Here is a 27,472-nt window from a genome sequence, read left to right on the forward strand (position 1 = left end):
ATATATATATACACACCAGTCTTATTATAATGGGAAATATTTCTCCTCTTTTAGTGAGCAACATAAATTCAGAAAAAGGAGAAATATGCTTTTCAGCCATACTGAATATGGAAAGTAAATTTCAAATCGATTTACTTTGTAATTCAATTATAAAGTAAAAAATACTAGGTAGTATTTTTTAATGACCTAGGTAGTAACAGAAGTTACTTCCAGGTAGGTAAGATTTAGGATATTCTGAGGTCTGGCAGTTTTACATATTTATATTTCTACAGCAAGAGAATTAATTATTTCCCCCTAATTAATTGTCATAAATTATTCTGTAAGCTCATTTTAATATTTATTTTTATGTCATAACTCTCTCCTATTTAATTAGGTGAATGCTTTCATCTCTACCATCTTTTAGGAATTTTTCTCCGAGTTCTCATTTGATAATATTATTTAGATATCCTACTCCCCATGTACTAAGGTGAGGTGAGGACGCATTCACCTTCAGGTGCCAACCCTGCTTTTGCAACAACCTAAAAGTGTATCCTTATGTTTCGTCCCTTTGGCACATCGCCTGCCTCATCCTAGACCTATCCCTGTAGCAGAATATGTCATAATGTAAACATTTCAGTATTTTTCTAGTATGAAGTGTATCGTTTTAGCTCACTTAACAGAAGTAGAATCCAAAATTTAGAGAGGCTTATGAAATGTCCTAGGGTAGTTACTGAGAAGTGGCACTGCTAGAACTCAAGTTTCTTGATTATACTTTGTTAAATTAATTACTGCATAGTTGGAATTTTGAAAATCACCTGTTAGACTCAGATGGTGTTAACCACAAAAAAAAAAAAAAAAAAAAAGGAAAGACTATTGGTTTGCATTCTCCAGCTAAGATATGGAGGGGTGGCAGCATGGATTTCCAAAAGCAGTGAATAGATGATTTTCCATGGCTCTCAGAAACTACGCCCACATTATATAATGCTTGTCCTTTATGTTTTTCCAGGCTATTTTTTGTCCTCAGACCCAGGGTACCAATGTTCTTATCTCCTTTGGTGGCTCAAAGCCTCCCTCTCTACCTATTCTCTAAAATAGGCTCTTTTTTAAACCTTTCCTGCTCTAAATCACCCTGTTATGAATCACGTCGATGAAAGTTCCATCTGTTAAATTGGTGGTGAAAAGAAAGAAATAAAAAAACTTGCTACATATGAGCTTGCTTATAAAATAAACTTGTTAAAACCACCACTAGTGGCTAATTGATTGGGCTGTGCAGTAGCTGTTTTATGAGTCACTTTACAAGATACTAGAGCAGGCAGTGCTCTTTACACGTAGACCAGCAGATCAAAGGTGAACAATTTCAGAAGGTTTGCCAACCGTACTTTAGAAAATTACCCTGGATATATACTCATTTTGCATATAAAGATACAGATAAAACCATAGCTTCCAGCATCTTGCCCATCCCAGAAAATGGTCATAGACTGACAAATATAGACTTTAAGATGACCTGTGAAAGAGGTTATACGTGTATGTATTCCAGGATGAGCTAATACTAGTCAAGTTTCTTATACAGACTTTCTTATACAAGTTTCTAATAATCTTTATTGCTTGCATTCACAATCGAGGTAGAAGCTACAGAAATCATTGTAAATCAAGATTGGCTTAACTGAATCTCCTCTCAGGTAATCATCACTGAAGCTCACTTCGAAAACAGTGCAGGCAGGCAAAGTTCTGTGATCACTGGTTATAAAGGGAAGGTGACAGAGGAGTGCAAAGTGTATTTAGCATTGCACATTCCTCACGAAGTCAATGAAAGCAATTTCTTCCAAATGATTTCATGATTCATATAGTCATATGCAACTTTCTGTTCATAATAAGCATCATTCCCAGAAACTGGGAGTAGAGGGGAGGGGCTTTTAATGACAGATGGCTCCTGCATTCTAAATATATTTTACAGGTGTGTGCAGTTTTATCTTACAGGAAAAAAGTTCAGATATACTCTAATTTGCAAATGGTGGGAGAATGAGAATTCCATACATGAATATGATGCCTATCTTTTGGGATTTTTATTCCCATACAATTTACTCATAATTATGAATGTTTACTACTCAGCTCCCTTTTCTTACTCATTTGTGTATGTGAATAATTCTCTTGTGTATGAAATGCCTCTTGTATTGAATTTTATTCATTATTTTAGTTTATAGGTACTTTTAAATTATATTATTTATACTAGAAGGAAAGTCAAACATGGTACTTATGTGAATGGTCGACAAGGCCAGAGAGAATTATGGTGGTAACTTATTTTGGGGTATCAACTTTGCTCTTCCCAATTCTCTAAAATCAGACCCCTTCCAGAGTATGTAACAAGCAATAGGTAGGATGTAAGTTCCATTGTAACTAGAATCCATGTACTTGGAAAACCATGCAGTACTTGTAAAGATTTCCCAGTGAAATGGGGGGATTTGATGAGAAGTGGCTCCCAGCGGCCGTTACCATCAACGATATGCCTGACCTTTGTGTTACCAAGTGGACTTTGGTTTAGAAATTGTACATTATTGTTAAGAGTATGGAACAAATATCATGGATCATTTTATTTAGAAAATAAATGAGATGTCAGAAGAGAATAGTGCCTGCTAGAGGTAAATTTTTCTTTTACATCATGTTCTTCTCTATAATGGTACAAGAGACTGATGAAAAGTTAGGAAACTTAGGTTTTTTTTAATTTTTGACAGTATTTGGTGAGGCTGAAACATATTATTAAATCAAAAAGAGGATGTCACTTCTTTTTCTTCTATAAGAATAGAGGAAAACAACATAGTTACTGAACTGGACAAGGAAGAACACATTTGGGAAAAGCTGACATTGATTTTTTTAGACTAGTTATGACAGTGCTTTCAACTTTGTATTGACAACCAATTTTTCTCTTGCCGAGGACATCAAAGAATCAAAACTGTGAATTAAATATTGGTACCAACATCACAAAGCACTTGTGCCTTTGTGTTCTTAAGAAAAACATAAAAATACATTCTCCTACAGATCCAATTTCATCCGTTCTCCATGATTACAAAAAAAAAAATGGTCCAATAGCCACATACGTTTGAAATGCAAAGTTTGATTAAGCCTTTTTCCTAATTAATATGCAGAGAAGTGTCATTTTAAATCCATCTGACATGAGCGTCACAGCATCCTCTTTCTATGTGATCTTTTGAAGTAGAAGGAAAAGGGATCTCTGAGCAAACCGGCCATGCTGTCTCTCATGCACGCTGGGGAGGCAGGAGCGCTAGTCGCGTTGGTCTGGGGCTGTTATAATAACTCACAGTGGCGCTGCCTTTCTTCTTTACCTCTGCTGCCCTTCCTGGATCCCACTGTTTCCCTCTGGGCCTCCTCACTAGCCTTCAGGCAACGTTTGGGTGACCCATGAAGAAATGGAAAATCTTGCAGCTCCAGCAAAAACGGTTAGTCTTTACAGCTCTGTTGAACATGAAGAAAAGTTATTTTGCTGCTATTTGGATGAAAATTTTGTGTACGGTAGATGCGAAGTGATGGGGTATGTTTACATAGTGATATATGATGATAACTAACATTTTTCATTACGGTTTTATTTTATTTTGGTATGGTAACTTGGACATGTTTAAAGGAAGCAATGCTAGATTATCATAATGTAATTAATATCACAATTCTAGCGTATGCAAATAATAATAACAACTTTTTATCCGTTTTCCAACATTGGTAACAAATATCACTTAGTGTTGGGCACGGTCACAGGTAATGCATATTACCAAACCCAATTAAACTCATAATAGAAAAGTTTAGATTGAATACTCACTTTAAATAAAATTACTTAGTTTCTCATACCTTAAACATCTCAGATACAGAGCGTGACCCCTGTAACACCGCCAAAAACTGTTCTGTTCATTTGGTATTCAAAGTACAGGCTTAAAGAAATTCTTGTGACTCTGATTGTAATTGTCCACTTATAAATATTTACATATAGTCGCTTTTTATCTAAAGTAACAAAGTTGGGCGTGGTATTCATTTTATTCTTAACAACTTTTTAAAAATGTAATACCCTTTCAGGTTTATTCCTATTTGAAAAATTTATTATCTAGTTTATGATGCATGAAAATGCCAATATTATATGCTAATTACATTTCTGGTTTAGCTTATTGTGTTTGGTTTTTGTCTTTTTCAGTTTTGCTTGTTGTTGGCTGTTGTTGAAGTCTATTTGATTACCACAAAGTTTTGTTAGAGGAATGCAATTACTTTTTCATTTCATTTATTTACTTTATTTAAAATTCCTTCATCATATAGGTGTGTGTGTATATATGTGTGTGTGTATGTGTATGCAACAATGACCCGTGCACATGCTATACCATATAGCCGAGTGTGTAGCAGGCTATATATATATATAATATATGTTTTATAATATATGTATATATCCACATTTGGGTGTTGTGTATTTGTAGTGCATGATCAGAAATTTTTATTATAACTCATTACATTTAGGAAATTACACACTTTTAAGAGTTAAAAAAGGTTCGTAATTACAAGGTCAAGTGTATCATGAAAATCCCCTATGTCATGTGTGTATTTAATTAGAATTAATTAGAAAATATGTCGGTTCCCTTGAACTGCTAAATTGATTACTGTGGATCTGAATAAGAATCTGTGTGTTTAGCTGCCTATGTTGTCATTAACATTTTCAATAACAATTTTGCTTCTACTAGAAAAATTGTACTGTATTCATCTGAGATTAATTTATACTTATCTGCTTTATTAATCATTCCCTGATGCTAACACAGAAAGAATCTGAGGAAGGAAGCTGGGCCCAGGTAGGAAATTCATATGTTTTAAAAGAATATTATCATCAGTACGCTATGAGGATATAAATAAAAACTGTTGTATGCCATAATGTCATCAATCTTCACTTAGCTTAAGCTCAGGCTAATAGGTACATTTGAACTTACCATGTTTCATTATATATATATCTTTTTAAATCACCATATTTTGCAAAAAAGATGATTGTCATTTCATATCTAACCTCTTTTTAAAGGGAAATTTCCTTTCTTCTTCAAAAGATGAACTGTAATTTATATTTCTCTGAAATCACCCCTGAATGTATTTAATCAGGAATTATTCAAGTTGGATAGAAGATGGGGAGGATTAAAAAAACAACACATTATTTGGAATCACATATGCTTTAAAGTGCAATGGAAGGTGTGTGAGGATTGGAGTTGGAGGGACGTTGTCAGCATTTTGACTGCAAGTCAGAAGTTACTCCCTTTTATTGAGATGGCAGTACAAGACAAGCCTCTGTACTTTGAAGAAACATGTACATTTGCAAGGAAGTTGTGTGTTTTCAGCATTCCCACATGTGGTATAACTGAAAGAATTACAGTCATGTGCCTCGTAATGACGTTTCTGTCAATGACAGACCACATATACAACATGGTACACCCCAAGCCTAGGTGTGTCTGAGGCTGTACCATCTACGTGTGTGTAAGTGCATTCTGTGATGGTCACACAACAATGAAATTGCTTACAGATATTCTTCTCAGAACATAGCCTGTTGTTACGTGGCACATGATTGTAATGTGCGTTATGTAGTTCATGTGATTCAAACCTCTGACTATAAGGAAATTTTTGGTAGATATTACTAGGACCTGTATTTAAACATTCAGTAAGTTAGGATTGCATTAGGTTTTGATTTTAGTTAGAATTTCATCATTTTTAAGAACACACGAAAGAAGGGGAGCACCTAGATTTTCATTAGAAATATTTGTTATAATTTCAATTGTGAATTTGTCATTTGATAAGGACAAACGCTGTAAAATTAATAGAGTAAGAATCCTTTTTAAAAGTTGCTTTAGAGGTGATGGTTGATTCTGGTTTTCATTTTGGCTGTTATGAACAGTATTTGGTAAGATCAGTCAATATTGTTACATTAAAGAATTATATTATTATTATTCGTTTTTGATCATGCCCTGCTTTTTTGCAATGATCTTTATGGAATATGACTGCATGCTTCACTAAGTAACAACAATGTCCACAAAGAGTTTCAGCTTTCTGTCTCTCTGGCCTTGTTGCTCCTTTCTTTATTCATTTACTGAGGTTTTTACTTTCACATCAAGATTTGCCATTACACCATAACAATGGTAATAGCATTGAAGCGAAGGAAATGGTAATTAGCTGACATATTAAAATAAAATAAATTAAATAAACCCACCTATATAAAAAAATTAAGCTTTGTATATATCATTAATTCTAATTTCTTATTTAGAATGCATATTTGTATATAATGTAATTCCTTTTGAAAATACAAAGTGAATACAGTCATTTTCTATAGGCAAGTACCTTGATACATATACACAGAGTTCCATTTTATACCAAATCTTAGAGGCTAAATATTATTTATGCTTTTTATATGTTATAGTAATTAAATATTAGTTATAATATTTAATATAAGCAATATCCTCCAATTACCATCTCATTCTATTGGCTAAGAAACTTGACTGCTATAAAACAATTCTAGTGTCCGGTTTTTCTACAGACCCTGGCATATGGAGATATGAACCATGAGTGGATTGGAAATGAATGGCTTCCCAGCCTGGGGTTACCTCAATACAGAAGTTATTTTATGGAATGCTTGGTAGATGCCAGAATGTTAGATCACCTAACAAAAAAGGATCTCCGTGTTCATTTAAAAATGGTGGATAGCTTCCATCGGTAGGTTTTACCCAAGAATAATTAAAGTAAAACAATAAATAATGTTTATTACTAGAACAAAAAGAGATGTTTAAGAAATAGAGAATTTGTGCTATTTGAAACATCTGTGTACATTTACTTTGCAAAAAACTTCCTTGCAGCATATTGCAGAGACCATCTAATGGAGACCTATGTGCATATTATGTGCCCAAAGCTTATAAAATTATGCATTTATAAAATTAACATGCAACATAAATGTTTGTTTCCAAATATTTAGGAAATTCCATGTTTGTGATTTGTATCTATGTATGTTTTTATACTAGAAAATTATTTATTAAGAATAAAATTAAATCAGTTTCAACTCTATAAATATAAATATAAATTATGTAATTTAGGCATATAGTAGAAAAAATTTTAAAAGGAGTTCTCTGAAGAACACTTTGTGTTTTTTTGTATAAATCTTTTAGTGCTTATTTGTATATTAATTTTCAGAAAAAAACATACTGAATGGGTTGTGAGACAGCTGAAGTACACAGATGAATAAAACTTCTTTTTTCAAGTTGTTTACCATCCAGGAGGTGAAAAAAAAAACCTGTTATAATACCATGTCATAAATCATGTGTTGTAGCCTGATATCTTTGTAGGTTATATGAAAAATTGTCAGTTGGATTATGATTCTTTCACATGTAGTTGATTATGATGGTAAAGTAGTAAATATAAATCTAGATGATTTGGACTTGGGAAACTATTTCATCACACCCTGTCCAATAGTTAATTAGCGACTAAAATAAAAATGGTGTAAAAATCAGATATGATGATGACATAAAGTTGGGACCAAAAGGTAGTAATTGGGGCTCTTTGATCAAATTTAGGGCATTATTTTGAATCTTAATACAGTTATTGACACTGTTAGATTAAATTTGGTACAGATAAATATAATATCATTTTTTAAAACTATTGAAATGCTGGATGGAGAAATCCATGGGTTAAAAACAGTTTAAATGAAAAAGATATGTGATTTATAGTTGACATAAATAACTCAGTTTGGGTTAATGGCTTGACAGGACAAATGTAGATTGGGTTTATTGGCAGGCATAATAGTAATCCTTCCATATGGTGAGATGATAATAAATTGTATTAATTTATGGATATTAAATTGTTGTTGATAAAGTGGTAAAAGTCTGGTGGAAAGGTTGAAGAAATTAAAGACATTTAGCTTGGATATGGAAAGATTTTAAATAAGTTTTCCTATCTTTTAATATAATTATGTGATGGAAGAATAAGATTTGCTGTGTTGAACATGTACTTTTCTAGTTCAAATAGGTGTAGATACTAAGGTGAGCAACTAACGTTCAATAGAAAAAACAACTTTGTGTCACTGACTCGCCCTGCAGCATACACACTGTTAGGTAGTAAGCTCGCTGTCACTAAACGTTTAGGCCCTCCAATTCTGTGTGGTTGAATTAGACTTGAATTCTAGAATTTTTGATGACACACTTGTGCTTTTTCCCGTTCTTCACTAAATATAATGTTAATCACTGTATTATATTATAGTAGAAATGATTATTACAGTGATTGAGTTTTCTTTTTTAAAAAATAAAAATTGCTCAAATGGCAGGGTTTTTGTTGGTTCTGGGAAATACACAAGCTTCATCTTTAAGCTGTGTTTAGCTCTGACTTAGATAAGGTAGTATCTGACTGCATACCAAGTCTCATTGTCTTTACAGCTCATTTTCCATCTGACAGACATTATTGTAATGACACATATCCTCTTCAGAGCACCATTTTATATTGCATGCAGAAACTTGGCAGAAATTTTCCAAGAGCCATTGGTTTAACCTCAAGATGCCTAATGTCTGTGATGTTTATGATATCCGCATCACCTAGTATCCCACTGAATTAGTTTGCTGGGGCTGCCATCACAAAATACCATAGACTGGGTGGCTTAAACAACAGATATTTATTTTCTCACCGTTCTGGAATCCTGAAATTCAAGATCGAGGTGCCAGCAGGGCTGGTTTCTTCTTGCTTGCCACCTTCTGTGGTCTCCTTTCTTCTGTGTGTGCACTTCCGTGGTTTCTGTCTGTATGTCCAGGTTTCATCATGTTATGAGTATACCAGTCAGGCTGGATGCAGGCCCATGCTCATGGAGTTATTTTAACTTAACTACCTTTTTTAAGACCCTACCTTCAAATACAGTCACATTCTGAAGTTCTGGAGATTAGGATTTAAACATCTGAATTTGGGGGAATATAATTCAGCCCACAAGATCCACTTAATGCAGACTTCTTTTCATTTTTCTCTAATTCTGAAACATTTGAGTTCAACACTGTTTTTATTAAAGTTCTGGGCTTAGAATCACACCCAATGCTCAGCAGTAACCTGGCCAATGTACGTGTCTAAATTGCGCATATTTCTAAACACTTAGGAAATCATGAATAATCAGCGCTCTTTACTCTTGGAGCCTAGAGATTCTGTTTTCCTATTACACGTTTCCACATTCTTCATATCTAATATCACCAAGACTTCCCCTTTCTTCTCTTTGAATATCTCTGGTTTCTGGGTGTTTTTTTTGTTTTGTTTTGTTTTTCATGCTCATGGCAATTGTCCTTATTGTGACCATTATTTTGGCAGCATTGACTCCTTAATTGATTTCCTTGTCCCCTAGGATTACCTATTTTCCTCATCTCCTATTTTGCTACCGGATTTTATTCTTTCTTAAACCAAATATTTTTATTGTCTTCCGTTCTCCCATGGAAATTGCCCAGTAATTCTCTATCACCTGGATGTATTCTACACTTACACTGAATGCAAGGCTTCTTTAGTATAACTCCACTGTGTACAGGTAATTCTATTCCTCCTGACGTCCTAGCACAGATTTCAACTCTGGACAGCATGTCTCACCATCACCACACACTTAAACTTTCATCTGCAGTCCTGTAGTCATGATGCTTCATTGTCTTTAATAACCCTTTCCTTGCAATTGATCCTTTAAGGATCAGTCAATTGTCTGCTCTTCCACAATATCCTTTCCAGAGTTTCAATGTCTGCTGATGTGTTCTTTTCACACACTTCTGTATCTCTTAGAGTTGGTGTTTATTCATTTGGGTATTTGTTTTTCTGTTACTACTTACTCAAGTTTTTATATTATTGTTCTCATCAGCTTTAAAAGACAGTATCTGTTTCTTATACATTTCTTCCAGTCTCCATAATAATGCCTCTTTATATTCTTGTCAAATGAATAAAATGTTCATTTGTCTGCAAATAATGTTAGACTAGCTTAATGGAAGACAAAGAAATATGGATGAACAACATAATCCATGATTATTTTTAAGGCTATGGTGTTCTCATTTTGAATATATGTGTGTGTGTGTGTGTGTGTGTGTGTGTGTGTATGTGTGTGTGTATATATGTGTATATATATACATATATATGTATATATACTCTTTAGAAACACTGTGTGCTTAGTTAGAATTAATATGTTATTTTACTTCAATACTAAAGAATGTAATTACAAATGTAATTTATTAACCTATTGCCCTAAGAAGTAGTGCACAGTTGTTGACTATGCTTAATCAAAGAACATCCTTTATCTGCTGAGTAAATTCAATGTCCTTTTTTCTTTAAAAAAAAAAAAAAAAATCACAGAACAAGTTTACAGTATGGAATTATGTGCTTAAAAAGGCTGAATTATGACAGAAAAGAACTAGAAAGAAGGCGAGAAGCAAGCCAACATGAAATAAAAGGTAATGTGACTTTCTTTCAATCAAATGTGTTTTTTCTTGGTTTTCTAGCTTTCTCTTTTATGAACCTAGAGTGCCGTATATGTTACAGTGATCATTAAGTAACAAAAGTATTTGACTATAATAGTGTCATCATTATTTCTTTTTCATTACTTTTCTGATTAAAATCCAAAAAAAAAAAAAAATGTTATCACTTTACAAGGTAAATATCTCATTTGGGACATATTTTTGATTTTTTAACATTGGAATTTATTCCTCTGAACTTCTTAATTATATATTCTTTTTGTTCTAAAGATACCTCCATATAGATATTTTTGTCAAACTTTTAATATAACACACTCATGATTCAGAGAAACATGATACATAATTTATTTCTGGTAGTTCGTTTTTGGCTTATACCATTTGAATTTATTTCAATGCCCAGAAATTTTATTTTTGTAACAGTCATAAAAATTATATAGGGATTTTATATAGAAGTTACATAGGGATTTTACCCCTATAAATGATAGTAGTCCATTAATAATTTTAGCCAGGAATAATTTTAGAAGCATTGCTAATTGCTGAAACTTGCATGTGTACAAAAATATTTGATTTGAATGGTAAGGAAAGATACTCCCTATTACAGATTTATTATAATAGTACTGTATTTAATAACTAACCCTCCAAATGTTGAGAATTATCTTAATATACAGGAGAAAGAAGTGTATTAAAAGAATAATAATAATTAGAGACTATCCTTGTTAGAGACCACTTTATTTTTCTTGTTGTTGAACAAAAATTAATTGTTAGGCATAAGATGTAAGTATCTACAGGCATTGTTTTGGTAAAAATCATCAGTCCATTTATAAATGTCTATTTATATTTTTTAAAGGAGAAAGGGGCTCATTAAGGGAAACACAACCAAATATTTTTGAGAAAAATTTTGGATACAAGCAAAATAAATTATTTAGTTACATTTCTGTTTGCTGTTTCCCAGGAATTGATATGCGGGAAGCATTTCATCTAATTCAATAGATGGCTGTACATTCGTTATTCAAAGTACAGCTTGTGTCTCTGTTTTCAGCTTCACTTTCTACGGGTCTTACTTTAGATAAAAAATAGTACATATTGCATACCGTGTTTCCCCAAAAATAAGACCTAGCCAGACCCTCAGCTCTAATGCATCTTTTGGAGAAAAATTTAATATAAGACCCGGTATTATTTTAATATAAGACTGGGTCTTATATAATATAATATAATATAATATAATATAATATAATATAATATAATATAATATAATATAATATAATACCGGTTCTTATATTAATTTTTGACCCAAAAGACGCATTAGAGCCGATGGTCCAGCTAGGTCTTATTTTTGTGGAAACACAGTATTACCTTTCCCCCCTTGTTTAAGCTTAACATTGTTTTATTCTTTATTTAAGATCATCTGTCTTAGACTTCTATTATTTTCATTTGTGATGAACAATGTCAGAAATTATTTTTATTTTTGGCAGTTCTTGGACAGCACATTTGTTCTAGCAGAATGGGCTTGGATGCCTATGAAGGGGATTGGTTAAGAATACTTTTCTATATGTGGTTCATTGGAGAGTAGATAGACAGACAATGGATTTCTTATAATATTCATTTAACTCATTATTGAGGAGCAAGAAAGTGTTTTTCCATTATCAAAATTGAGCTGTTTGATTTTACTGTATTTTGGGGCTCCAGGAAATTGCAAGTTGTTTTCAGTGCATTGTTGTTCAGTTTAATTGAAATTTGGAAACTAATTGGCCAAAGAAAGACCCCAGAAGGAAGTCTGTGCTTGACTTAAAAAAAGACGTTTTAGCACACAAATAGATTTTACCAGTGGGTTCCACTTTCTCATTTTCTTTCTGAAGTATTTTTTACAATTAGATTTCACTACGCTTAGTCTGGTGGTAACCTGGAATGTGTCATATGTAGATATAAAAGAGAGGAGTTACCTATTTGGCCCTCCATCAAATATTATATTAGTATTTGGCAGTTGCTAGTTAAAGTGTAGCCCTGAGAAAAAACTACCATCATTCACTATGATTAAATACAGACAATTCCGTATGCTAAGTAGCTATGAGTGAGATCATAAATAACCCCTATTTCCTATAACTAATCTGATGACATTTACAGGAATAACTCTTGACTGTGACTAGGGGTCTCTGTTATTATCTGAAGTGTTAATTAACCTTGACCTCAATAAACAGCTTTCTGAAGTGAACAGACCATGTAAATATCAAGAATGTAGTAACATTTCATTTGTTGCTAGGAAACAGTAACACTGATCTCTAGCTATTTGTCGTTTAGGTCAGGGGTGTCTCTACAAATCTTTAAAGTCAAGGCATACATTTTGTTTGGAAACAGATTCATAGAAAGGGACCTGATTTACAAAATGAAGAAAAAGATATGTTTGTATTCTGCAAAATAAAAGTTTGGATTAATGTCTTATTTCCCTTTACCCTATAAATACATGGATTATTTTATATTTATTATTTTATATATTTGATGACTCTTAATTACAAGTGGGGCAATGGAATTTCTGATGGACATATATTTGCAGAAATATGGTGACTATATAACGTCTTAGGCTATCAAAATATAAATCCAGCTCCAGAAAAGAATAAACACTACCTACTCAGAAAGCCATTTAATACAAGGAAAACTGGACATTTTGTGCTTTTGTTTTTTTTAAACTATTACTCCATTAGTTTTTAAAAATGTTGTATTTAGTGAAAACAACTGGATAACTGTTGCTGTGAACCGTACATACCTGCCCAACTTTTCAAGTGCAAGTGTGCTGTAACCAAGAGTTAAAACTAATCAGTTGCTATCAACAGCAGCTGATTAATATATCCAAAATATACTAATCAATTTAAATCCTATTTTCTGAGGTTTAATACCTCGATGGAACAAGCTAGTGAAAACTCAAAGGAAAATGTATACTTCAGGACTGACCCAGGGACACCTAGTGAAATATATATATATATATATATATATATATATATATATATATATATTTTATAAATATATAAATATATGTATATATAATATAAAATTTCCAGACATAATAAAGATCATTAAGGAAGTGACATGCTTTACTAAAGACATAAGGAAAGAAAGAGCGAAAACTCTGAGAGACAGTAACTAACTATCCTATTTCCTAAAGAAATTCATTCTGCTTTGGCTGGAGCAGGAAATAGTCATAAAATCGTGGGAGGTAGGCATTTTTGAGTCTTTCCTCACATGTTTCTCATTAAGTCCAAAGAGACTTAGGGCCTTTCTTTTGAAATAAGATTGTTCAAGTCAATAATAGGCATTACGTAGAGAGATGTGAGGCAGATAGAGCTTGTAGCTTAATGTAGAAATGCTTTACCACTGTGGATTGGCAGAGACAAAACGAGCACAAGCTAATCTGAGGAACGACTACTGACTAACAACGACTACTGACTACAAACTACTACTGACTATCATGGAATACACTGAATCAGTCCAGTCATCGACGAGAACATGTAAAAGGTTAGAGGAATCAATAAACACTTGTTTGAAGGCAATAGAAAGTAACTAACATATCTATGACATAACAGACTAAGATCCTGGAAAAAAGAGAAATGTGTTGAGTGAAGTCTGTCATTTTCTATTTCTTTCCCTGTCTCACAGAGCAAGGGAAGGGAAATTGTAATTTAAAGGTATCAAAGCTGCTGAGCGTTGAGGAACCGAGATCCTGGAGAAAAAGGAAATAAGTATGCCTGACATACACAACTTGCCTCTGGAGACATTTTCAATCATAAAGTCTATCGTTTTATATATATACATATATACATATATATGTATATCAGACATGTAAAATACTGGAGCAAAATGAGGAAAACTAGGAAGAAAATAATAGAAACACCCACCGATGAACCTGAGTCTTTTTTTCTTTTTTTTCAGACATGGACTTTAAAACAGTTGTTATTAATGTGTTAAGAAAATAAGTGACAAAATAGAAAAACAGTTAATAAATAGCTAGAGTCAATATGTTAAGAAATGAACAAATGGAAATTTGAAGAAGCAGAGAGTCTGAAACTGAAATTAAGAACTTGATAGGTGGTTTAACAGTAAAAGAGAAGATTAGTGAGATAGAAGACTGATCACTTGAAAATATATGGCTGAAACATGAAAAGAAGAAAAAGGATGAATGATACAAAACCGAGTAGAGACATGTTGGACGTATTGAGGAATCTAGTATAGGTATAATTGGAGTCCCAGAAAAAGAAGTAAGAGAGAATAAGGAAGAAACAATATTTGAAAAGATAAATTGAACCCACAATTTAAAAAATATCATGAAGAAAATGTGTCTGGATGACTTTATCACTGAATTCTTCCAAATACTTGAGGAAAAGAATAACACAAATCACATACTGTGTTTCCCTGAAAATAATACCTAGTCAGACAATCAGCTCTAATGCATCTTTTGGAGCAAAAATTAATATAAGACCCGGTATTGTATTATGTTATGTTATGTTATGTTATGTTATGTTATGTTATGTTATGTTATATTACATTACATTATATTACATCACATCATACCACATTACTGTATTATATTATACCCGGTCTTATATTATATTAAAATAAGACTGGGTCTTATATTAAATTTTACTCCAAAAGATGCATTAGAGCTGGTTGTCCAGCTAGGTCTTATTTTCAGGAAAACACGGTACATATTCTTTCAGGGGTTAGAAAGAGAGAAAATACTTCCACCCTCATTTTATGAGACCAGCATAACCTTGATAGAGATAACTAATAAGGACACCAAAAAGGGATAATTTCAGGCAAACAGAATACAGGAATAGGTAAAAGGAAAATACATCATGACAAAGATGGTTTAATGCCAGTAATTTTAGGATTAACACTTGATAATTCCATCAATGTAATTGACCAAATTAACACCATAAAAAAGAAAAATCAAGATGTTCTGAAATTAAGGAAGCTAATTTATTAAAATTCAAAACCATAGCAAATTACAAACAGAAAATGATTTCCTTAATCTGATAATGAGTAGCTACTAAAAACGTATAAAAATCTGACTGAATGTTACAATATTGAGAGCTATACCACCACTTTCATTCAAGATTAAAGTAGAAGTCTAATCAATTCAATAAGAAAAGAAAATCAACTTTTTTTAAAAAAGATACAAGGATTAGAAAGGATATAGAGAAAATCCAAATCATCTAATCATAGGCCATTTGAATTAATATGTGAATTTAGCAAGCTCTATAGATAAAAGTACAATATGGTTAAAAAGACATACACTATCAAACCATGAAAAGATATGGAGGGACCTTAAGTACATATTACTAACTGAAATAAGACAATATAAAAGTATACATTATATGATTCCAACTGTATGGTATTCTGGAAAAGGTAAAAAGTTATGGCAACAGTAAAAAGATCAGTGGTTGCCTGCAGGTGGGGGAGGGAGGGATGATTAGATGTAGCACAGGAGATTATTAGAGCAATGAAAACATTCTATATGATACTATATTGATGGATCCATGTCATACATTTTTCAAAACCCATAGAATGTACAACACCAAGAGTGAACCCCATTGTTAATTAAAGACTTTGTCTCAATGCAGATTCATTGATTGTAACAAATGTCCCACTCTGGTGAGGGATTTTTATAGTGGGGGTGGCGGTGCACTTACGGGGACCATAAGGTATATATGAACTTTTTTCCATTCTGCTCAATTTTACTATGAACTGAAAAATACTCTAAAGGCTACTTTAAAACTTCAGTAGAAAAATTAGCTATATTTCTACTATACAAGATAGTAACAAAAAACATAATAGGACAATCAAATATCAAATCAAATGAAAGATCTATGAGACTCATACAGAAAATTAAAGCAAGTTATTGAGGGAAATTAAGTAATACCTTAAAATGAATCTATAGATTCAATGCAGTCATTTTGTGTTTACTAAATGTATTGGGGTGACATTGGTTAGTAAAAATATATAGGTTTCAAGTGTACATTTCTATAATATGTCATCTATATACTGCATTGTGTGTTCATCACCCAGAGTCAGTTCTCCTTCCATCACCATATGTTTGACCCCCTTTTCCCTCTTCTATTCAATGCAATCTTAATCAAAAACTCTGTTTGGGTGGTGGAGGGAGTTCTAAATTAAGTCTATCATATTTTAAAATACATATTGAGATTCAGAGGCCAAAAATAGCCAAGACAATCTTGAGTAAAAAAATAAAATAAAATTCAAGGACTTAGACTGCTGTACACCAAGAATGCATATAAAGCTATAGTAAATAAAACAGAATGACCTTGGTGGAATAGATTAATAAAGCAATGGAATAGAACTGAAAGTCCAGAAACAGACTCAAACTCATATGAACGCTGGATTTAAGACGTAGGTGACTATGTAGTGATCTTTTCAGTATACAGTGCTAAATCAATTGGATATTAACTTTTTTATTTAAGGAGTGTTGACTCTGCCTCCTGCTGTACGAACATTAGTTCAAAGTAGAATATAGATTTAAATACAAAAAGTAAAAAACAAAATGGAATGGAATAAAATTAAGCTTCTAAGGGTTAGCAAAGAAATATCTTCATATTCTTTTGAAATACGCAAATATTTCTTACACGTGAAACAAAAATGCATGAACCCTAAAGTAAAGCTGATAAACTGAAATCCATTAGAACTAAGGACTCTAGTTACCAAAAGACAAAATTCAGAAAGCCAAAGGGAGCTTCAGGATTGGGAAAGCTATTTGCAATACATCTCTAACAAAGGAATTATATTTAGAATATCAATAGAACTCTGACAGGTAAATAAAAGGACAGACATTTAAAAATGGGGAAAAGACCCTATAGGAACTTCATGAAAGAGGATTTCCAAATGGCCAATAAATATAAACAAAATTGCTGAACAAGTAGATATCAGAGATCAAAACTATTAATACAATGAGATATGACATGTATAGTTTGCTAGGGCAGAAACCTACTGTCTCACAATTCTGGAGGCCAGGCCAGGATGTCAGCAGGGCTGGTTCCTTCTGGCCTGTGAGGAAGAATCCATTCCAGGCCTCTCCCCTGCCTGCTGGTGGTTCGCTGGCACTCTTGGTGGTCCTTGAATTATAGAGCGTCACCACATCTCAGCCTTCATCTTTACATGGTGTTCTCCTGGTGTACATATCTTATTTCCAAATTTCCCCTTTTAAGAATGAAACCAGTCATACTGGATTAGGGCCCATTCTAATAATTTCAGTTTACCTTAATTAGTTTTATAAAAACCGTATTTCCAAATAAGAGTACATTCTGAGGTACTGGGAATTAGGACTCCAACATATGGAATTTGTGGGGACACAATTCAACCCATAATGACACAAATTTATCATAATGGCTAAAAACAAACAAGTAAAACAAAACAAATGAAAATTACAAAGTATTGGTAAAGATACAACTTTTCATACACCGCTATTGGAGGTTTAAATTGTGAGAGTGGAATTTATTTAGCAATATGTGCTAGTGTTAAATGTATGTATAAAACTTGACTTACTGATTCTATTCTTCGTTATTTATTCAACAGCAGTATAGTTGAGATAGTACAATATTATCAATATAGTATAGATAGTTCACAGCAACACTATCCTTAATAACCCACAGCTGTCCCATCAACACCCAAATGTCCATCAACAGTAGAATATCTAAATCGTGGCATAATAAAATAATTGAATACTAAATAGCAATGGAAAAAATATGCTGTTTGCCAAAGCATAGATAAATGCCATATTGAGTGAAAGAGAGAGACACAAAAGTACATATTGTATGATTTCATTTATAAACAGCTAAAAAATCAGATAAAACTGATCTGTGGTGAGAATAGTCTTTATAATACTTATTGTTGGGGTGAGGACAGTGATTGAGAAAGGACTTGTGTGGGGTTGAAGTGTCACTTTATTACACACAAGAAAACCTAACTTGGTTATAAATTAATGCATTACAACAAATTAGTCATGGTTTTGAACAACTTAACATATAAATACTCTCCCTTCCAAAGAAAAATACTACCCTGATTTTTGCAGATAATTTAAATTAGAAAAAATAAATAGTTCAAGTTGAAGAATATTTCCCAAAGTATTCTTTATACTTTTTCTGGAAAAGGTATAAATTTCATTCAGAAATAAAAATTAAAAAAACAGAAACTTTTACTGTAATAGTAAATTATAAGTTTCATTTCCCTTTCTATACGAATAGAAAAAAACATTTTAATTTTTTTCTAATTTCCCCTTAAGTTCCTTAAAATTATTTCTTTCTATGGAACATTCTGGCCCTTTTGACTATTTTACTGGTTGTTATGTATCCTGTCAACTCATAATGGGAAGAGATGGGAAAAAAAGTTAAAATATACTTTGATATGTTTTGGTCTAAAAAAGCCATATATGATATTTTTCTCTAAAGGTATTAGTTCAGAAAATAAAATTCATAGTTTTCCAAACCTCACTGAAATACTGCTTTTCAATTTAAAAGGAAAAACAACTTGTAACTTGACTGAGTGCTTTTATTTTTACCTTAGTATGTGATTAAAAATAATGAATTGACAAAATAATAGGGAAGTGTCAAACTATTTAGTCCTTGTTCTGTCTTACTGTTCTGGTCTCTGATTTACTGCTTCGGGTGAAAAATCTCTTCTAGTCTATATGCAGTGTTTAAATAGTGGTGAAAAAACACTGATGAAGACGTTTATTAGATTCTCATTTTGCGCTTTACTAAAAGCTGTGTATCAAGACTCAAATGAGAAATGTCCCCATCTGGTGGCCAAAACTTTGAACTTCAGATGGAGCCTTCAAGCTTCAGAGGGAAAACAAACACTTGGAGACACTGTGTTCCATGTAATGGAATGGAAGTCCATTCATTTCAGTGATAACAAACATTCTTAAAATGACAACTTTTTTCTAGGTTAAAAGTAGAAAAGGTTAGTTGTTAGAACATCAAATACATGCAACACGGGGGCGTCGGGGGGGTGCACTGAGGAGGGGAGAAAGAAATTAGCCAAGTGCTGACCTGACCAGACACCTGCCCATAGCTCTTTTCAGCCAGTGGTTTTGTTTATTAGGCAAAAGGCTGCAGCCTAAAATGATGTGCCTCTTTTCCTAGATGTGTTGGTGTGGAGCAATGACCGAGTTATTCGCTGGATCCAAGCAATTGGACTTCGAGAATATGCAAATAATATTCTGGAGAGTGGTGTGCATGGCTCCCTGATAGCCCTGGATGAGAACTTTGACTACAGCAGCTTAGCTTTGTTACTGCAGATCCCAACACAGAACACCCAGGCAAGCTGCCCCTCTGTGCGGTAGCTGCACTGTGTCCTCGTTAGTTTATGTAACGACAAACTGAATTTTTAGGGGGGGAAATTGGCTGTGTATTCATGATTCCTAATGAGAGTTAGCTCAACGTTTGAAATATGTCACTGGGGCTTTAATTCCAAGCTACTGGATTTCTAGCCAAAACAAAATCATATAATTAAGCAGGAAGGGATTTAGAGGTTATGTGGTCCAACCTCCCACCTGAATGCCAGATTCCCCAACGCAATATCCTGACAGATGGCCTTCAGTTTCTGCCTCTCTGAGAGGCAGTCATTTCTATTCACATGTCTGAGTTATATAGACACTTAGCATTGGGGATGCCATTGATTCCCAAATCTGGATAATTATTTGAATCACCAGAGCCCTTAAAAATTTAAAATAAAACCTGCATTCTATGGCAAAGGCCTAAGAAATCAGGTATCAAGAGATAAGGCACAAGAATACTAATTATCTCAAGTTTCCCCCAATGGTAATCGTTGACCAGGTCTGAGAACTACCTGCATACACTTGATCAACATTTGGCAGTCTAACTTCACTTTTTATTTTGTTTTTACATATTTCAAAGTTTATAGAAAATATTCAACTTGAATAAAGTGGCAAAGGATGATCAAAGCCCCTTGACCTCAGACAGTTATGGGAGGCTATTTCTCTGCTGTCCACGGACAAAAGAAAATTGCCCCACCCTGTATTTATAGCTAAACTTTACAATAGTTTGGAGATACGGAGAACTAATCTTAAGACCCCCATAAATAAAACTGGGTTTGTGATGCTTTGTCAGAGAAATATGATCTTTCTTTTTTTCTTCTTTTAATTAAATGTGACTTCAGTGATGCTGACTGTTATTTGATGTTAACAGGCTCGGCAGATTCTCGAAAGGGAATACAATAACCTTCTGGCTCTGGGAACTGAACGGAGACTGGACGAGGTAAGTCCTTGTCAGAACCATTCAGGAATCTTAGCACAAGGAAAATGGCTCTCAAGGAGCAGTGCTCAAAAGTTCATAAGACGCTTGTTCTACTGATAGAATCTAGCATTTCCCCCAGTAATGTTCTTAAATGTTACATTTTATTACTCATTGGATTTTTGAAATAACTTTACGAGTTCATATTATCGTGTCAGCAGCTGCAAACCCTAAGAAGTAATTTAAAAACAGACGTTTTTCATGAGACATGAATGCAAACTATATTGAGCAACATTTTTAAACTACAAGCTATGATAACAGTCATCCTGATAAATTTGGCTTTTTAATAAGGAATGTGCTTATTTCTTAAATATCAGTATATCTTCACAGGAAATTTTAGGATATTAAAATGAAGAGAAAACTTGCTTTCAATAAATGGGAACTTTTCATTATTTTAGATAGCAATGTTGAGTTTTCCTTAGCAACACGCATAACATTGTAACAGTTGTAGGGTTTGAAAGCTCTATTGAGTGTAAGAATCCCTGTACCTAAGATAGGCTTGTTTAAATGGTTTGGACATTAATAAACATGGAAATAGCCTCCTGAGATGAAGAGATGCAAAGACATTAGCAAACTCTGTGCATTGATAGACAGTGTGGACTTGACTAGTTCTTTTGCGCTTTTTACAGGGTCTTTTTGGAAGAGGTAGGAAGGAAACCTGAGTAGGAAGTGGAAAATACAGAGATGCATAATTTCGTGTTGCAAGATGCAGGTGTTCCTTGGCTATAAAGGAAAACTGATTCAAACAGTTTTATAAATGAACCCAGAAAATCCTAAAATGAGGCAATAATCCCAAATTCAAATGGGTTTGGCTGATGACCTTGGTATTACAATACCAGGCTGTCCTTTGTGTAGGAAGCTATCGACAAATAAGCTCTGAGCCTTGACTTGAGCTAACTTCCTATAAACTCATACACCTGTCCAATCAGGATAATGGTTAATATTTTTAAAAACCAGTCAATATTTAACTGATTTTAATTGTATAAGTTGTTTGATAATTTTTTTAATCTTTATCCTTAATAGCTGAATCAAAAGGGTAATCTGCATAAACCCATACATACTTTTGAATCAAATATTCTCCTTGCTTAAAAGTTGCAAAAGTAATTTTAATAAAAATTATTAGCGACCTGTCATATTGCTACGTTCTAAAATGCAGGTTGATTCAAAGGAGTTGTCCAGGTGGAGACATGAGCCTCTGTGAGTTAGTGTTGCTTCCTGAAAATAATAAACAAGCAGAAGGGTCTAAATGGGATGTGATTATTTGCCTTTAAAATATGCTGCCTCATTTACTTAGTATTAAAAATACAGCAAATTATTTTATCATTCCAACCCTCTACTCTCCTTTGTCCTAATTTTTTTTTGTTTGTTTGTTTTTTGAGTGTGAGCAAAAATAGCTGAACAACTTGCCCAGAACCAGAGTTCACTTGTTTCTTGGGCTGATCACATTCAGATTCCACTGAAATAATATGAGAAATGCTCATGTGTTTCTCCAGACTTTTACTTCAACGAAGAGGATATGTTTTAAGCTCATTTCATGGAAACTCTTTCCCATGATTTTGCTGTTTTATAATTCCCATTAACTTTCTGCAGTAACACTATCGAAAGAACAGAAGTAAGGAATCATCATTTAAATTCTCATCATACTGGCTTGCTCTTGATCCCTTAACTCATACCTTGTAGGTATGAGTTAGGTATCTTACACTTTTTTGTTTGAATCAAAGCATAGGCACAAATTGCCAGTTCCAGATTTTAACAGAAGTCAGCAATTTGGGTCTCCTTCAAACTTGTGATTTTTGAAAAGTCATGTATCTTGTCGTCTCAGAAGAGAAATCTACAATAATGTATTCCATTCTATTTTAGGACTTCTATTTGAAATATTATGTACTGATTTTTCCCCAGCTAACCCCCCACACACACTTAAAATTAAGAGAACAGGTTCAGCTTTTTATCATAAGGAATCCACATGCCTGTTTGGAATGGATGATTGTTCAAATCAACACTTAGAATTTGTTAAGAAGTATTAAAAGAAATTGCTTTGTTTCTTATATATATAAATACAGGCATGGACTTGATGGTTCAGCTTAATTCAATGATTCCCTTCCAAATTATTAGCACTTCATACCGATAGCAATGACTTTTCTTTTTTTTTTTTAATGCCCAGGTGTTGTCTTAGGCTCTAGAACTTCTGACCATTTTTATTATTTCTAAAACAGTTGGTTGCTACTTTCTTTCATTGTGACAGTCACGTTTAAAAGCTCAAAATGGAAGAGGAATCAGTAAGCCCTTATAGTTTGCCCACAGATTACATTCTGATTTCAAATGTGACTGTGTTTTTCCTTTAAGATCTGGGGCAATTTATATTCAAAGTACTGAATAATAATTTTGAAATTTCGGCATCATGAAAATGAAATAAAATGCATAAGTATCTCCTAAGCTCCTAGCATTTCTTGCAATAGTTCCAAGTCCCTGAATGTTAAAAGGTTAAGTGTGGGATGTGAAGATTACTGAAGTTCTTCAACAAACAAACTGTAGAAAAGATGTATTAAATTGTTTTAATAGTCAATTTGTCATTTACTACATTTAATACATTTAATACAATTTGTCATTGTAATTTATGACATAAATGAATATACAATTTATTCTGAATGTTTTCCAGGATTATTTGTTCCAAATAGAAATATTAAATTTCAGTAAAAAGAAAAAAGGGTAACATTTGGTATTACAAAGAATAGTGTTTAAAAGCAACTTGATGTAAAGTCCAGTGTTCTAAAGAAGTGCAAATTGACTTTTACATTTGATTTTAATTAAACGAAGGGACTCAGTAGTCTTCCTGAATAATATATTTAATTTATCACATTTCATGCTTACGTCTATTCAGAATTATTTTGTAATAAAATAATTTTCATCTAAAAAAAAGATAAGAGCTATGTGGGATAATTAATATTGTCCTTAGCATTAGATACAAATAATACTATTATTATACTAATAAATGCTATATTTCATATTACTGCTTACCTATTTAGAGAAAGTAAATATATCTATGCAGGTACTTTGTGTATGTACAGAGAGAGAAAAAAGTATATCATTAATATATTAACAGAATCAGCAACCAGAATTACATTTATAAAACAGCAACCAGAGTTATGTTTTTAGTGACATCTGAAGGACACGTGTCTTTATTAAAAAGATGGCTGCACAGGTTTTTCACCTTGTTACAAGTTAATTCTGCATGAGATAAAAATCTAAGAATTCTAGTTTCTCACACAGAACATAGGTTATAGTATCCCGTATGAGCCAGGCTATATTTCAGGTTTTCAAAGATGTTTACTTTCATAGAAGACAAACCTTGTATTTGAAATCACACGAAACCCTTTTCATTAAAAAAAAAAAAAATTGTATCAAGCTTCCTGCATTTTCATTTTGGAATCAATAGAAGTCTCAAAATAAAGCATGATATTCTATACGTATACTTTATAGACTAATGTAACCAATCAATGTTACGTGTTTCTAACTCTGTACTGGCAGAGTGATGACAAGAATTTCAGGCGTGGGTCGACCTGGAGAAGGCAGTTTCCTCCCCGCGAAGTACATGGTATCAGCATGATGCCTGGGTCCTCAGAAACATTACCTGCCGGATTTAGGTTAACCACAACATCTGGGCAGTCAAGGAAAATGACCACGGATGGTATAGTCGTTTTGCATTTCTGCTTATAAAGTAAAAAAGCTTGTTTAGCAACTGCTAGTTATCATTCTCTGACTTTGCATAGCTTTCTGGAATTGATTGTTTTCTTGACTTGGTTTGCTCTGCTTGAAGTTTACTTTGCTTTCATCAGACCAGACCCTTTTGTAAACTGCTAATGCATGAATTCATGGCACTTTATTTACATTTCAGAAAATGATTTATAATATCTGAAGAAGGACAATGTTGGCTAATGTCCACATCTAGGAAGAACAATAAACGTCTGCATGATTTGTGTTTCTTTATTCTTCTATTCCAAAAGTAAATAATTTGTTTAGTTAGAGGTTGGATTTGGACTAAGGATCCTTAGTAAATGGAAATTAACTCCACTGTCACCCCACATGTTTGACTATTGCTAGTTTTCTATTTCATCTTAGAAACTCAGACTCATCAGATATTCTCACCTCTGACCAAGGCAGAAGGCCTTAAATAAACAAGCACAACCATGAGAAGAGAATTAAACAAACCCAAAACCAACAGTAATTTCACAATTAGTATTTCCTTCTGTGGACATTAGACTTGTCTTATATACTTCACAAAAGAAATAGCCATTCCGAAGGAGAGACAATTACTAATGGTAGTCACAGTTATTTCTGTTTGGTGAGCATTAAAAAAACAATAGCCCCACTCTCTTTATTAAGACAATCCCCTTGAATCATTCTTTCTTTTCAAGGTTACAGTTATCATGGCCCTTAAAATTTGTTCCCATATCAGTTGTGATTTTTGATCCACATTTCTTGTAACTTGTTAATATTATGGAACATGTTAGTAAAATTCAGGAGGAATTTAACATGATTAAAATTAGTGTAGGGGCTCTTCAATACTCAGGGGAAAACATCCACCCTACTGAATTATCTAAGAGCAAGCTTTGCTTCAAATACCGATGCACCCTGGGGAACAGCTCTTGTTACAGATTTCATCTAAGCAGGAATACACAATTCCAAAGCTCATTTGAATCACACTGGAATCAATTTTCACTAGTAACTTGGTCTAGACAAAAGGAATGTGAGTGGCTTATATCTGAGAGAAAGAAGATCTACTAGTATGTACAGAATCCCTTTACGGAGGGAAAATGAATCTCTCTCATCTGAAATTTTGTACTCAGTCATCCCAGTCCCTCTAAAGCCCTTTTCTCCATTTGCAGTTCCTTCATCCAGACTGCAGAGGTTAGACAACTCCACTGTTCGTACATACTCATGTTGACAAGCCACTCAAAGGAGGCAGCACTGACTGGCTGTGAGTAGTTTCCCTTGGCCCACAGAAAACAAAGCACCCAAAACATGGAACCTACATAGACTCGTAAATATACACAGTACTCTTTGGGATGGCCTGGCAGTACAGAAGTGAGATAACCCCTTTGAGGTGCTAGAGGGTGGAAAGGAATCTTTATATTTTAACTCTTAATATAGGATTTCCTATCACCATCTGTCTGCTATGGTGTAAGGTCCGTCTGTTGGAGGCCTGTCACTATCTTATTACACATCAGTGGGTGGCTACCGCACTGTCTTCTACTTTTGATTAGCATTTTATATTGACCCACATCGCATTTTACTGATGAGAGTTTGGCACTTACAGAATAATACACGTTTCATGAGTACTTTATAGAGAAGAAACTGACACAGGCAGATAGCGATTCTAGTAGGTACACAGAGTCACATAGTGGCACAGAGAGGAAAATGATTTTGAGGTGATTTCATATTAGAAACAAAAGTATAACTGAAAACTTTGAACTTTTGATATGTTGTTTTGCATCCGTGTGATTTATATGTGTGGAAAACAAACATGAATTTTAAGTATCTGGGGCTTATAGCATAGGCACACAGTAAAATTACTTGGTACGAATGGCAGATAGGACTAAGAGAAAACCTTGATACATAATCGTTAAGGTATAAGGCATTTATATTTAGAGAAATACTAGTTGATGGATTGACTTCCAAATCCATATCAAAATGGAGTTTTATTGGCTAGTCTTAGTAAAACTGTGGTTTCCTAGATTATAAATGTCAAGTGCTCATAAAACATTTTAACCTAAAACTGTGCTTTACCAAAATATTCTACCATTTACGATGAATTAATATTTTGGAAAAACACTTTCCAGAGCAATAATTAGAACCAAATGTGTGCACAGGGAAGGAGAGAGGAAGCAGTTACGGGCAGAGGAGCAGCTTGTCTTGTGCTGTTTATTCATCGCCTTGAGCTAAAAGCTCCACACAATTTACTGTTGGTCTTTAGGGCCCAATATAGGAGCTGGTATGCTGCCTTATTTAGGTCACTATTTGAAGCTGCTGACGATAAAACAAAAAATTTTCAGATAAGAGATTTAATTTCAGAATATAAAACCCTAACATTAAAATTTTAATTACGGTATGCAATTTGGCATCTAATTAGGCATGATCTAAAGTATATAGTAATTTGGCTAAATAAGAGGCTTTCCAAAATACTGTTTGTAATAGCTTCTACACATAACATGATAATTTCCCCAGAACTGAATACTTCACTAATTTACAAATGACTATTTAATATGTTGAGTAGTGCTTGCTTCTTAGCTCTTGACTGATGGGTAGAATTATTCTTTAACTATTTGCAATCTGTATTTTGTGCATGGCATTGGAATTCCTATTTCCTAGCGTTTACCACAAAATGGGATAAAGGTATTTATTGACAGTAAGTTAATCTAGGACAATTTTTTTTTTGGTGAAACATCAGCACTTCTGTTATTAAAATAATTTAGAACATATTATTTATTTTGTGTCTGGAAGAGCACTTGTGAACTTTTCTAAGTATATTATGACTGGAAAGAATCAGTGATACCACATCACCGACACTGATTCTTTAAAATATGTTATTTATTATCAGTAGGTTTTTGTCCCAATTAAACAAAGGTGTCTTTATAAGAGCTCTGAAACATATGAACTAGAATACAAATCTATTCCACGGAAGAGGTCAACTACAACCAGTTTATTAACGAGCAA

At 33.4% G+C, this 27,472-nt stretch overlaps 1 protein-coding gene across 15 annotated transcripts in view; it reads left to right on the forward strand.

The window, feature by feature from the left end:
• PPFIA2 (PTPRF interacting protein alpha 2) overlaps window positions 1-27,472 on the forward strand; it is a 455,764-nt gene that overhangs the window by 426,589 nt on the left and 1,703 nt on the right. For 9 of the 15 annotated variants that reach the window (XM_074325351.1, XM_074325350.1, XM_074325355.1 and 6 more), the window contains 8 exons: window positions 3,369-3,431; window positions 4,779-4,808; window positions 6,509-6,702; window positions 10,330-10,427; window positions 19,592-19,767; window positions 20,657-20,725; window positions 24,287-24,446; window positions 25,645-25,736. In XM_074325351.1, coding sequence (XP_074181452.1) covers window positions 3,369-3,431; window positions 4,779-4,808; window positions 6,509-6,702; window positions 10,330-10,427; window positions 19,592-19,767; window positions 20,657-20,725; window positions 24,287-24,446; window positions 25,645-25,703 — 849 coding nt within the window. In that variant the 3' untranslated portion in view covers window positions 25,704-25,736. The remainder of the gene's footprint in view (window positions 1-3,368; window positions 3,432-4,778; window positions 4,809-6,508; window positions 6,703-10,329; window positions 10,428-19,591; window positions 19,768-20,656; window positions 20,726-24,286; window positions 24,447-25,644; window positions 25,737-27,472) is intronic. The other 6 variants (XM_074325352.1, XM_074325357.1, XM_074325362.1 and 3 more) reach the window with 2 other exon arrangements.

This window comes from Rhinolophus sinicus, linkage group LG02 (assembly GCF_036562045.2).
Source record: "Rhinolophus sinicus isolate RSC01 linkage group LG02, ASM3656204v1, whole genome shotgun sequence".
Lineage (NCBI taxonomy): Eukaryota > Metazoa > Chordata > Mammalia > Chiroptera > Rhinolophidae > Rhinolophus > Rhinolophus sinicus.